General features: G+C 41.3%; 1 protein-coding gene across 1 annotated transcript in view; it reads left to right on the forward strand.

Annotated features, from left to right (window-relative positions):
• The window catches only part of LOC137334954 (tryptophan 5-hydroxylase 2-like), a 39181-nt gene extending 26585 nt beyond the window's left edge, over nucleotides 1-12596 (forward strand). The window contains exons 9-11 of the mRNA XM_068000048.1: nucleotides 2606-2701; nucleotides 2796-2929; nucleotides 12422-12596. Of these exons, the coding sequence (XP_067856149.1) occupies nucleotides 2606-2701; nucleotides 2796-2929; nucleotides 12422-12596 (405 nt within the window). The remainder of the gene's footprint in view (nucleotides 1-2605; nucleotides 2702-2795; nucleotides 2930-12421) is intronic.
• Nucleotides 12597-13490: the final 894 nt, after the last annotated feature.

A 13490-nucleotide genomic window follows, 5' to 3' on the forward strand; every position in this document is an offset into this window, starting at 1 on the left:
CATCTGTAGGAGGATGTCTCACAATGCTTTATAACGAGAAGAAAAGGGATACAGTGGATACTGAAGATGGGGAAAGGGAAGAGAGTGGAGAAGTTAGGATAGAGAACAAAAGCACAGGCAAATGGGAGGATTTTGAAAGCAGGAAGAGAAAATGCAAGGGGGAAGGAAATTTGGGTACAGAATTCCAGAGGCAGGAGCTAAGTGGCTGCTGAAGCATGGATTGGAGGAAGCGAAGGGCAAGGAGAAATGTCAGAGCAGCAAAGGGTGTTTGCAGCGATGTACAGCTGGGGGAGATCAATAATGTTGGGTGGGGTAAGATCATAGAGAGATCTAAATCTAGGACAAGAGTTTTGAAAATGACATGCTGAGGCATGGAGAGCTGGTGGAGCTTGGCGAGGGCGGGGTGATGGGAGTGCGGGACTTGGTGCGGGTGAGGAAACAAGCTGTGGCATTTTGGATGAGTTCACGCTTAGTGAGGTTATGGGGAGGAGGTCAGCTGGAAGGGCATTGGAGAACGCGAGCATGAAGGTGATGAAGGCATGGACTAGGATTTTGTCAGCAGAAACAGAAAGGAAAGGGTGGAAGTGGGTGATGTTGTGGAGGTAGAAGAAAGTAGCCTTGGTAAGGAACTGATGTGGGGGAGAAAGCTGAGTTTGGGGTCGGGCAGAATACCATGAATTGCACTTGGTTCTCCAGGGAGGTTGATGGACTGAAGGCCTGAGGCTTGGAGGTGCTGATGGGAGTAGAAGAGGATGGCCTTTGGTTTTGCTATGGTTCAGCTGGAGGAAACTTTGGCTCATCCAGGTCCTGGTATCAGACGGACAATTTTGAGAGTGTGGCAACAATATTTGGGTCAGTGGAGGAAGTAACAAGGTAGAAGTTGGTGTTCAAAAGCAAAATACTGCGGATGCTGGAAATCTGAAATAAAAACAGTAAATGCTGGAAAAGCTCAGCAAGTGAGGCAGCATCTGTGGAGAAAGAAACAGAGTTAACGTTTCAGACCGAAGACCTTTCGTCAGAACTGGAAGATATTAAAGAGTTAAAGTTTTTAAGCAAGTACAGAGCCAGGGAAAGGGAGAAAAGAACAAAGGGAAGGTCTGTGATAGGGTAGAGGACAAGAGCACTTAGATGACAAAAGGGATGATGATGCAAGGCAAGGAGGGTGGTAATGGGACAGGTTAAGAAACAAAAGATGTGTCTGGAGTAGCTGTGAATGGCAATAGCAGAACCATTACCAGCACTTGCTGTCTGAAAAAAATGGGAGCAGTGGCTATGTTCTGAAGTTATTGAAATCAGTGTTGAGTCCGGAGGGTTGTAAAGTGTTGTCAGCCTACATGGGACAGAGTAGATGCAACTTTGCATAGTATCTAACAGTTTTATGCCTAGCTTGGAAGTCATTTTGGATTTTGAATCTGGTTTGGTTGAATCCTAACAAAATATTCACCTTTGTACTATTGTAGGCTAAGCTTCTCTTTTCTGGTTATCTTGTCCCGACACCTCAGACATTTTTGCCTACCACCACCTCTGCTCACTACTTCCTGATTTTCTTTACCAGGTGGATGACCTGCTCCCAAACCTTTTCCATCAAAGCTCCAGAACCAGTCACTACGAGGTGTGCTAAGTTCAGACTGGGCTGACTTCCCCCTTCCCCTCCCCCCTCCCCCCATCTCTGTGTTCAGTTGAGATTGGTGTTTTAGCATATGGGAAGCTTATCTACTAATTTGTTTCCTCGCACTATGTGGTACAGCAATGCCTGCAGCTTGTCAGAATTTCATTATACTGAAGTCTGAGTTTTTCTACTGACCTTTGCGATAACAAAAGACAATTACAATCTTCTGTCATAACAAGGTTTGACTGCATATAATACACACATGCACAATTTACTAATTTGGGAAGCTCACTTGGGTCAGCCAACTTAAAGGTGACCTGAAGGAATTCTTTGTGAATTATTTTACGCAAGCTAATTACAAAGCTCCGTTGATGCATCCTACACACTGTAACTTATTGAAGAACAAAATGTATTTCTGATGTTGCTTCCTTGCAAATAATGTATAACTGGTATTATCACTACAACTTGTATGATTGTTACATGTTGCTATTTTTAAGATCTATAATCAAAAATGAATTGTACAGTTAATATGTCGTGTCTGAATAAATTGGTTTATGTGACAATCTCCTTATAACAGAGCATTTTAAAATCATTCTTGATAATACTGACTAGGTCTATTTGTTTGTTCTACGTCTGTGAATGTGTACGACTATGAAAGAACTTGGTAATTATCACGGTTAGTGATCAACAGATTCAGTTCTGGTGATTCATAGTAGTATGTTGGTTGGCGACATAGATAATGTGGTTGCCACAGTTACTGTTACCTAGCACTGCTCCTGGGATAGATAATGTACTTCAGAATGTGCAGTTGCTTAAATTGCCACAAGAGCCTGCATGTTAATCTATTTACTCGTCATATCATGCAGTACATAAATAAAACAGCAAATTACTCATGTTGTTGTTTGAAGTACCATTGAATGCCACAGCCTTTTTTTGGTGCCTTAACAGGAATTAAAAACAGTCACAGTAATCTGTAATTTATGTGTCACTCTGCAGTGCTACTTCTTCACTGTGGAGTTTGGGCTGTGTAAGCAAGAAGGACAACTGCGGGCTTATGGTGCAGGACTTTTGTCTTCTATCGGAGAGCTAAAGGCAAGAAATTGCTTTTTGATTTTTTTTCTACATCAAACAAAATGTAGTTCATAAATCAAGTAATTTCTGTTTTACATGTAACTGTCTCTCACAGCATGCACTGTCGGATAAAGCGATTGTGAAACCATTTGATCCAAAGACAACCTGTACACAGGAATGCCTTATCACCACCTTCCAGGAAGCTTATTTTTTGTCAGAAAGTTTTGAGGAGGCCAAAGAGAAAATGAGGCAAGTAGTTTCTTTTTTCTAAAATCTAGAAATGACTGTTGGCAATATTAGCAGACAAGTGCTTAACACATGGCATTCCTTTACTATTTTAGTGGAGATGTTAACCTGCATAAAAGAAACTGGTTTATACCTGCATTAAAATAGCAGATACAGGAATGTCAATTGAACCCATTAAGCATTTGTCTGCAAACACAGACCCCACCACTTATAGCGCGCGTTTGGTGTTAACGTAGTTTGCCCGCTATGAGAAGTGGACGGTAAAACTGCTGCATGATGTACAGGGTCACTTAAATGTTTGCCTCTGTGATAAAAGGTTTGCACGTATCATTTTAAAGAATGTATAACATACGTCGTCCATAATAATATGAAATTGCCAGAATCATGGATTTTTTCGGGCCTCCATCCCTGGATCATTGTGATTCTTCCTATTGCTCCAGAGTCCCCTGCAATTTGCTGCTACAATATGTCTGGTGGTCAGAGCATTTTGCTATAAAGTGATCAAAACTGAAAGCGACTGCAACATGACAGGTCTGAGAGAACATATCGGAGTGATGAACATGAAACTAATCAGCGGGTAAATCTTATTTACCGCCTCCAATACCACAACAGTGATAACTACCTTCAGATCTACCACTGCCTGAAATAGCCGGCGCGCTTATTATGTTATAAGCATTGCCTTTGTAATTGACTCCTACGGTAATGGCAAATGGTTACTGCTATTTGCCCGATATAGGCGGCTGCCCGTAATGAATGTGGATGGTGTAAGTGGTGGGGACTGTACTCCCGTCAGTAATTTCTAGCTCAAATCTCTTTTTGTTTCTTGAATCTATTAGCTATTAATAGTGTAGATAATCAAGTTATCATTAACCGTTAAGTGGGATTCAAGCCCAGTTAGCCTTTCCATTGATCTTTGCCTTACTTAAAAGGGGCTCTGTGTTTGGCAAAATCTTTTCCCTTTGTTTGTTTACAAACACACAACACAATTGCATAATAGGATTGAAAATCACTTAACATGCTCTCATCATGATGAAAATAACATTGAACCCTTCTTGCTCAAACAAGAATAAAGAATGCCAAACATTTTTTGTGAAGGAAGTGTCCCTTTAACAGAGCAGCTGCCCTTAATTTGAGCCTGAGTTAGGAGACCAATTTCTTGTACTAATTAAAATTACAGCTTTTTTTTGAAGATACAGGTTGCAGTGTTCTAGACCAAGCACATTCTGGGTACAACTGTTGGACGCTCCTCAGTAGTCCCTGTAAAAAAAGAGGTGATGCTAGCACTCCATGTGGAGAACTTCAAAGGCTGCCAATGACTACTTTGTGTGATAATAAAAAAAAAGCTGTGAATGCTAGAAATTTGAAATAAAAAAGAAAATGTTGGAAATACACCAGCATTTTCTGTTAATACTTTGTGTGGCCTGGAAACAAAAACTATTTGGGGTATTGTGACTGGGAGTATTGGAAGAGGTATAGGAGCCTGGGTGCATTGTTCCTTTCTAGAATGCTAATTCTGCTTAACTGGGAGAGTGGGCAGCGCATTCAATGCATCTTTTTTATGGTTGTTATGTTTTGAGATTTTTGATCATTTTTTCCTTCACGGGAAGGATTTTGGGATTGAGTTATGTTTAAATATTGTGTTTGAAAACAAAGCAAATTCACATGGGTTTAAAAAAAGCCACAGGCTTCAGGAATTGAAGATGTGTATTAAAGCCAGATGAGCCAGTTTGTGGAATGTCACAACTTATATCTAAGTCTGAACACTTTGATTGCCTTGACAACGGGCAGTTGGAAAGATTATCTGTAATCACCAGGTATTGTTCTCTGACTATAAATGCGGTAACCTTCCATGGAATCCCACACTCACCTGACGAAGGAGAAAGCCTCCGAAAGCTTGTGATTTTCAAATAAAACAGTTGGACTATAACCTGGTGTTGTAAGATTCCTCACATTTGTCAACCCCAGTCCATCACCGGCATCTCCACATTATATCTATTTCATACACTTACAGTGAGGGTCAATTGTCTCATTCCACTAACCAGGATGGCTCCATTCGTTTTGACAATAGCAAGTGATGTCCTTTTTAAACGCACACCCCAAGGCGGAGGAGAGTTGGCTAGTTTTACTAACAGGTCTATTGGTGAATCACTGAACAGGGAGGAAGTCAGTGTCACAATCCTCCTCCTGCCGGGAATGCAGAGAAAAGGACAAAGGTAAACATGGGCAGTTAGGTTTTAAACAGGAGACTGCAGGGTGTAGGGCAGGAGCCCGGAGTTAGAGGCCAAAAAGCAGGCGGTCAGTTTTTGCTGTTAGAAGTTGTCTAGTTAGAAGGATGTTGCAAATAACAAGGAAGTCAGCCCACAAAAGGGACAGACAATGTGGTTTATTATTCTAATTTTTCAAGGAGAGAAGTGAGATTGAGTGAACTTAGTGGAAGTTCCTTTGGCTGTTACTCTGTATGTTCACTAGCTGTCTTTAGAATCAAGCAGTTTAACGATTTGTATCTGACCTCATCTAAGTGTTTCCGTCTGCCTTCAGAAAGATTGAAGAAGTGCACATAAGGACACTTGTGAAAGACAATCTAGTTCAGATCACTAGGGGGTCCTGTTGTTACACCCAGGTTATGCTATTGTAGAATTAGATATTGGACAACACAGGCACACTCCTGAACTTAAGAAGCTCAGGGTGACCAGCATCACTGTACCTGAGAGAATATCTATGGCATACCCAAAACTTGTAACATGATCATGCCCAAAGATTCAGTCCTACTGGCAGAAGGTGCTGTGTGAAATTTATAAGCTCATGGAGTACACAATCAAGTGCACTGCCTTCTTGGCCTCCCCATAGTAGTCAACCTAGTCTTGAATATGGACAAACGTCTAGGATTTCTACTTACCCTAGCCTGATGGGGTCTCCCACTGCAATGGCAGCAGGTGGATCTCCGACCTGGTCTATGTGAGTTGAGGTGCTGTGGAAAATCCACTTACTAAAGCTGAACCAGAAGAAATTCTTCCAAATCTGGTTAATTTTTTGGCCGACTACCAACAGGTGACTAGCATAGCAACAATACCACCACATAGCCCATATAGCCAGCACACTGGGGGTGAATTTCTGTAGGGGTTTACGCTGTTTCTGGGGGTTTCTGCGGCTCTTCCGCCAAAGTTACGGTGGGTGAGTGAGAGAATCCCTGCAGGAATTCACCCCATCACATGAGAGATAGGCTCAACCCACCTCCCCTGTGGAAACTCTCAAAATTATGGCAGCAAAAGATCCAACAGATTTCAACATCGCTACAACAAGCAGCCCCAATCAACAGCAAACCCACTCACTAGAACTAGCTTCTTCAGCCATCTATGTCTGTTGATAACTGTTTCATGTACACTGAACAGCATATACAGTACGCTACACGAACAATGTATTAATTTTTTGACAATGGAAAGAAGTTTCAACTTTGGCGGAGGTGTAAAATGGACAATATCGGATCGGGCAGCTGTTATATACCCTGCTCGATTTTCCTTTTCATTGACTTCAAAGGCATATGTTTTGTAAATGACGACAATTGAAATAATTTTATAAAGTTAGGTTTGACATATTAAGAATGGTAGTGGAATATTACTTAATTTAGAAAAAGAACAGGATCAACATAGATTTGTGCAGAATAACTGAATCATCAGGACACTTCTCACTACATCATCAGAATTGTTGATCTGGTGGGTGGCATCTTGGCAACTGTGGCCAATGCGGGGGCGCTGGCTGTTGATCATCCTGATGTGCCTTCCTTCACGCGGTGCCACTGAAAGCAGGACATGCTGAGATTGAGCTGCTTTTGAGGAAGTGTACAACATTACAGTTAGTCAGACATTCACATGTCTTAGCGATGCTATCGGATGTGCTATTCCAGCTTCCTTTGGGAATATGAACCACTAGCTGCATTAATTATCTTGCCAAAGTGAGATATAGTCACCTATGTCTGCAAATGCAGGTGTGTGGGTACCAATGGGTGCGCACGGAGCACTTCTAATGCAGCCTGGGGATGGTAGCATGGTAGCTATGGTATTGGACTAGCGACCCGGAGGTTGAGTTCAAATCCCACCATGGCAAATTGTGAAATTGAATTCAATAAGACTTGGAATTTGTGGGCCAGCACCAAATAAATGACCATTAAAGCAGCTGGATTGTTAAGTGTGCAACTGAAGTCACATGTAGACCACGTAGTTGACTCTTAATGCCCCCAGGGAAACTAGGATGGGCAACAAATACTGCCAGTGTTGTCACCATCCCAAGAACAAAAAAAAGTCTGACCTCCCTGATATCCTTCTGTTGGTCTTCCTCTTCTACTTCTAAATATGTCCTATAGGTGCCAGTAATGGTGCGGGGTGCGGGGTGGGGGTGGGGTAAAATAATGAGAACAATTAGCAATGAACCTTAGTGCCAACAGAACTAAAAAAAAAACAAAAATTGAAGAAACACAGCCAAGAAATTAAAATCTTTGTAACATACTGATCCTTCTGTTGCTTAGTGACCCTGAATATTGGGTATGGTTATGAATGGCTGTCCTGCACACACAAACGTTAGGAAATGGTGTGCTGGACATCCCCGCCCATATTTTATTATTTAAATGAAGCTCCTACTTGATTCAGATGGATGCTTTCTGCCGTGATGGAAACAAGCACATGATGTAAAGTGGGCAGAGGTCTGTAATGCTGGATCTCGTCGCACTTTTCTGTTCCACTCAATTTATGCTCAGAAATCAGGCAGTTCCCCTTTAAACATCCAGGTGGCATGGTAGTTTGCTGTAACGTGGCATAGTAGTTTGCTGCAATATATGTGTGTGAGCAAATGTGTAAGGGGAGGAAGATGAATATGAAAAGAATGATACTAGGCTAGAAATTCAAGGATTTCTGCAGATTCACCATGGCCTACTCCCTTCATGTTCTCAGGTCCCACTGTATCCAGGTTGGTCTGTTCATATTGACTGCGGGGTCTAAAGCGAGGGGGAACCTTCTCCATTTCTGGTCTTATTCCTCCTGTTATAGATTGCTCTGTTCAGAAAGCATAGAAGCATTGCTGAGATGTTGGAAATTTGAAGAGCACCTAGACGAGTGATAGCCAGGTGGCCTCCCTGCACCCCAGCTTATGTGTGAGTAAATGAACATGCATCATGCAGGGCAGTGGTATGGTAAGCTAACTCTGTGAGGTTACCTTTCCAAATAGCCATGCAATTATAGTTCCCCTTTAAAGTGGCAGTATTAAAGTGTGCCCTACTGTAGTATGGGCCTGAATGTGAAGTTTGGAAGAAATTGTTTTGCGAGGGCTTAGCATGAAACCTCAATCAGGGTGAGAGAAAACTGTTAGTGGCCTGCGCACTTTTTTATCTGCTTGATATAGTGCAGTACTGGCTAGCTTTACATTGTTTTATTTAATTGCTCCCATGTCTTTAGGGTGTATATTATTGCCTGCATTCTAGTAACCACTTTCCGCCAAAGTGGGGAGATTGCCCTAGGATAGTAAAGGAATGCTTTACTTCCATAAACACCTCCAAAACTCTATCGGAAAATTGAGGTGCCGTTCCTCTGTCCAGCCAGGATTTTGTCTCTGCACGTACCTTTAAACAGCCTTTTTTTAATTCATGGGATGTGGGCGTCGCTGGCAAGGCCAGCATTTATTGCCAATCCCTAATTGCCCTTAAGGTGGTGGTGAGCTGCCTTCTTGAAGTGGCTTGCTTGGCAGTTAAGAATCAACCACATTGCTGTGGGTCTGGAGTCACATATAGGCCAGACCGGGTAAGGACAGCAGGTTTCCCTCCCTACCAGATGGGTTTTTACGACAATCTGGTAGTTTCATGGTAGCTGATTCTAGCTTTTTAAAAAATTTAATTTAAATTCCCCAGCTGCCATATTGGGATGAACTCATGACTCTGGATTATTAGACCAGGCCTCTGGATTACTAGTCCAGTAACATAACCACTATGCTACCGAACCCTTTAAGAAGTGCAGATTCAGGCTATTTTCCACTTTCCACCGATATTGCACATCTGCAGCCAGCTCCAGTCTGGGCAGGGAGCTTACTACGAATAGTTACCAATGCAGATCTCGGAAAATCTCCTGTGGTTGACCCACCATGATATTGGTGAGTGCTAAAATTGCTGCTTCATAGTCTCAGCGTTTCAGTGCCTAATACCAAAAAATTCACCCAACAGATAAATCATAGTATGCACAAACAAAGAGAATTGAAATCAGCTGAAACAAAAAGATTTAAATTCCAAATGTTTGATTTTTCTTTGTTGTATAGAGTGATTTCAAGACATTTTCCTCACATATTTATGAAATGAGGGTATAATCTATCACGCTTGCATAATGCTTTGCAGTGTGTGACTGATACAGAGCTTTCTGGGTTTGGAGCAGGTCAGGAATTTAGGCACCATCCATCCATGGAAAATCCTGTGGGCTGCTTTGGCTTCTGGGCCCGAATTCCCGTTATGCACCCTCAGTATTTAAAACTTAACTCCAGGCATGCAACTGTGTAAAATCTACCTGTGTATTTGTAATGGTCTGATGAATAGCTGTGAGTTTGTAACTATTTAGTAAAACGTTTCAAAGATATGTGTTCTTTGAAAAGGATTATGAGTGCGTAAGGTTTTTCAATATCTCAACACGGTAATATAGTTTCTTAATAATCTGGATAGTTTGCTGGGCTTTTTTTGTCAGTGAAACTTTGACCATAAATACAATTCTTCTCAGTCCCTCTCCCCTGTACTCAAAGTAAAATGGTTGCTTCAGGTCTATGATGTTTATACGGAGGAATGTGAACCAAATGCTCTGGTTGTTTGAGAGGGTGTACAGAACCTGCTGATCAGCAAAAATAACCAGCCTGATAAACTTCCCAGAGTACTAAAGGAAGTGGCCCTGGAAATAGTGGATGCATTGGTGGTCAGCTTCCAAAATTCTATAGACTCTGGAACAATTCCTGCAGATTGGAGGGTGGCAAATGTAACCCTACTATTTAAAAAAGGAAGGAGAGAAAAAACAGGGAATTACAGATCAGTTAGCCTAACATCAGTAGTGGGGAAAATGCTAGAGTCTATTATAAAGGATGTGATAACAGAACACTTGGAAGGCATTAACGGGATTGGACAAAGTCAGCATGGGTTTATGAAAGGGAAATCATGCTTAACAAATCTACTGGAGTTTTTTGAGGAGGTAACTAGTGGAATAGATAGGGGAGAACCAGTGGATTTTCAGAAGGCTTTTGATAAGGTCCCACACAAGAGGTTAGTATGCAACATTAAAGCACATGGGATTGGGGGGAATATACTGGCATGGATTGAGAATTGGTTGAAAGACAGGAAACAGAGAGTAGGAATAAACAGGTCTTTTTCCGGGTGGCAGGCAGTGACTAGTGGGGTCCTGCAGGGATCAGTGCTTGGGCCCCAGCTATTCACAATATATATCAATGATTTGGATGAGGGAACTGAATGTAACATTTTCAAGTTTGCAGACGACACAAAGCTGGGGTGGAATGTGAGCTGTGAGGAGGATGCAAAGAGGCTCCAATGTGATTTAGACAAGTTGGGTGAGTGGGCAAGGACATGGCAGATGCAGTATAACGTGGATAAATGTGAGGTTATCCACTTTGGTTGTAAAAACAGAAAGGCAGATTATTATCTGAATGGTGCAACGAGACCTGGGTGTCCTTGTACACCAGTCACTGAAAGCGAGCATTCAGGTGCAGCAAGCAGTTAGGAAGGCGAATGGTATGTTGGCATTCATTGCAAGAGGATTTGAGTACAGGAACAGGGATGTCTTACTGCAGTTGTACAGGGCCTTGGTGAGACCACATCTGGAGTATTGTGTGCAGTTTTGATCTCCTTATCTGAGGAAGGATGCCCTTGCCATGGAGAGAGTGCAACAAAGGTTTACCAGACTGATTCCTGGGGTGGCAGGACTGACATATGAGGAGAGATTGGGTCGACTAGGCCTATATTCACTAGAGTTTAGAAGAATGAGAGGTGATGTCATCGGAACATATAAAATTCTAACAGGACTAGACAGACTAGATGCAGGGAGGATGTTCCTGATGGCTGGGGAGTCCAGAACCAGGGGTCACAGTCTCAGGATACGGGGTATGCCATATAGAACCAAGATGAGGAGAAATTTCTTCACTCAGAGGGTGGTGAACTTGTGGAATTCTCCACCAGAGAAGGCAGTGGAGGCCAAATCATTAGATGTATTCAAGAAGGAGATAGATATATTTCTTAATGCTAAAGGGATCAAGGGATATGGGGAAAAAGCGGGAACAGGGTACTGAGTTAGACGATCAGCCATGATCATTTTGAATGGCAGAGCAGGCCCGAAGGGCCGAATGGCCTACTCTTGTTCCTATTTTCTATGTTTCTATGTTAATGACAGATCAGAGGCTAAAGAAAATTTTCTTTTAGCAAAAAAAAAGTGCAGTCTGTTTTTTGTAATTTTGTGGGGACTATCTGTCCATTCAATCATTAAAGTTGTATTGATTTCAATGAAGAAATATTGCTTCATAATTTTTTTTTTCTCCTACTTTTTCCCTCCTCCCCAGGAAGTACTTCTGCGCTATTTTTAGCAGGAAGGAGGCAATGCCCGGTCTGTAATCCATTTTCATGGACACTGCTGTGCTGCTCTGTTTTTGATCCACCAGGTGGTGTGGTTGCAGATCTAACAAGTCATTTGGAGTGAAACTCAATTCATTTTTATTTAAAAATGATGTCTCATTCCTAAATCAAACATGATTCCGTGTATTTTGAATGGGTTTGTGATCTGTCTCCCTCTTTTTGATCATCAGCTCGCTCCTAACAATTCTGTAGTTGAGTGATACAAGAAGGGATCTTTCCCTGACAAGTTTTCTCTCCCATGTGTAAAGACATGTAGTGATCATCATCCAGCAAAACTTAACTAGTTCAGAATGCTTTTTACTATCAGAGGACTGGAACTAAATTCACTGCCAAAGTGATGATACGGCAAATGATGAGGCTGTTGTCAATCAGACTTTGAACGTTTGAACTTTAGTAACTCAGTATTTTGCTAAGACTGTGGCTGCTGAGGTACTGGGAAGTTGTGCAGATATTCCCATTTGTAGAAGTGGGAGGATGGGGAGGTTTTAGGACTGAGTTGAGTTAATACTGTATGGCACACGATAGCACTCTACTCCAGGGATGGGGGTTGGTGTCTGTGGAGGGCAGCAGCCTGAGATTGAGGGTGGATGAATATTTTGGATTTTTGCTGAGTTACTTTTGGGAATCAGGGACTGTTCCTGCAGGAGATTAAGCAGGTGAGAAAGAGTGCGTGATAGGGTAGATTGTACATGGTCTGTGGAAGGAGCAGGCTTTATGCGTCAAATGGCTTTTTCTCATTCTATGCTTTTCATGTTCTAACCTTCTTGTTATCCAATGTTACTTGTTGAACTGTTTTAGATATAATTCTAACTACATTTTCTTACAAATCATACATTTTATTCTTTCAGGGAATTTGCAAAATCAGTCAAACGCCCATATTCTGTACACTACAATCCATATACCCAAAGCATTGAAATGCTCAAGGATACCAGAAGCATTGAAAAAGTTGTTCAAGACATCCGGAGTGATCTCGGCACAGTGTGTGATGCTTTATCAAAAATGAACAAATACTTAGGAATTTGACAGTGTGCACATAGATCTCATAATCATTTGGTGTAAAAGCCGCTAGCAGAAAAGACACTCAATACTGTGACGTAAACTGTCCGCAAAATAATTAGTAACTTATTTGGATGTTTTAGTAAAGTTTCTACTGCTCTAGAATGTGCTCCACAACAATAAGACACAAAGAATATGATGGAAAACCCAGTCAATTCTGCCTTAACGTGACAACAAAATGTGCAAATAATAGACACATCCCACTGCCCTAAGGATGATCTCATAATGTCAGTGCCTGTCTGTAGTTTAAACTGATTTCATTTGAGAGGGAATGCAATAAACCATAACCTGATTACATTCCCAGTGATTAGAAACAAACCTGGCAGAATTAACCAACTGAATAATGGTAATTTATAGTGAAGTCAGTAGTAAATCAACGATCCCATAAACTGATAATATAAGTAGGCCTATTTATGTTTCCAAGATATAATAATATAAAAATATATTCCTCTCTAAATTGATTCTGATTATTAAACTGATACCATTGTGAAAGAAAAAGCAATAGAGTAAGGGTGTTAATCAAACTTTTCAAAAGTTAATTTTCATTTCAAATAATTCATATTTGAGAAATGGAGAACTTTATATTTATATTGATTTAATGATTCACCAATTTTCAGCTATATGATTTGAGATATTATGACATTTCAGTTGTATATATAGAGACATCCCAGAACTGTCTTTCTAAGCCTCACTAATAAATATATGAAACTCTGTCTTTTTGATGTAGTGACACTTTTGATGAAGTGTCGGCCTTGGCTCAGGTACTAGCTCTTGTCTCTGAGTCAAAAGGTTACAGGTTCTATCCCCACTCCATGATGAGCACATAATCTAGACTGACACTTCAGTGAAGTACTGAGGGAC

The sequence above is a fragment of the Heptranchias perlo genome, chromosome 18, assembly GCF_035084215.1.
Source record: "Heptranchias perlo isolate sHepPer1 chromosome 18, sHepPer1.hap1, whole genome shotgun sequence".
Lineage (NCBI taxonomy): Eukaryota > Metazoa > Chordata > Chondrichthyes > Hexanchiformes > Hexanchidae > Heptranchias > Heptranchias perlo.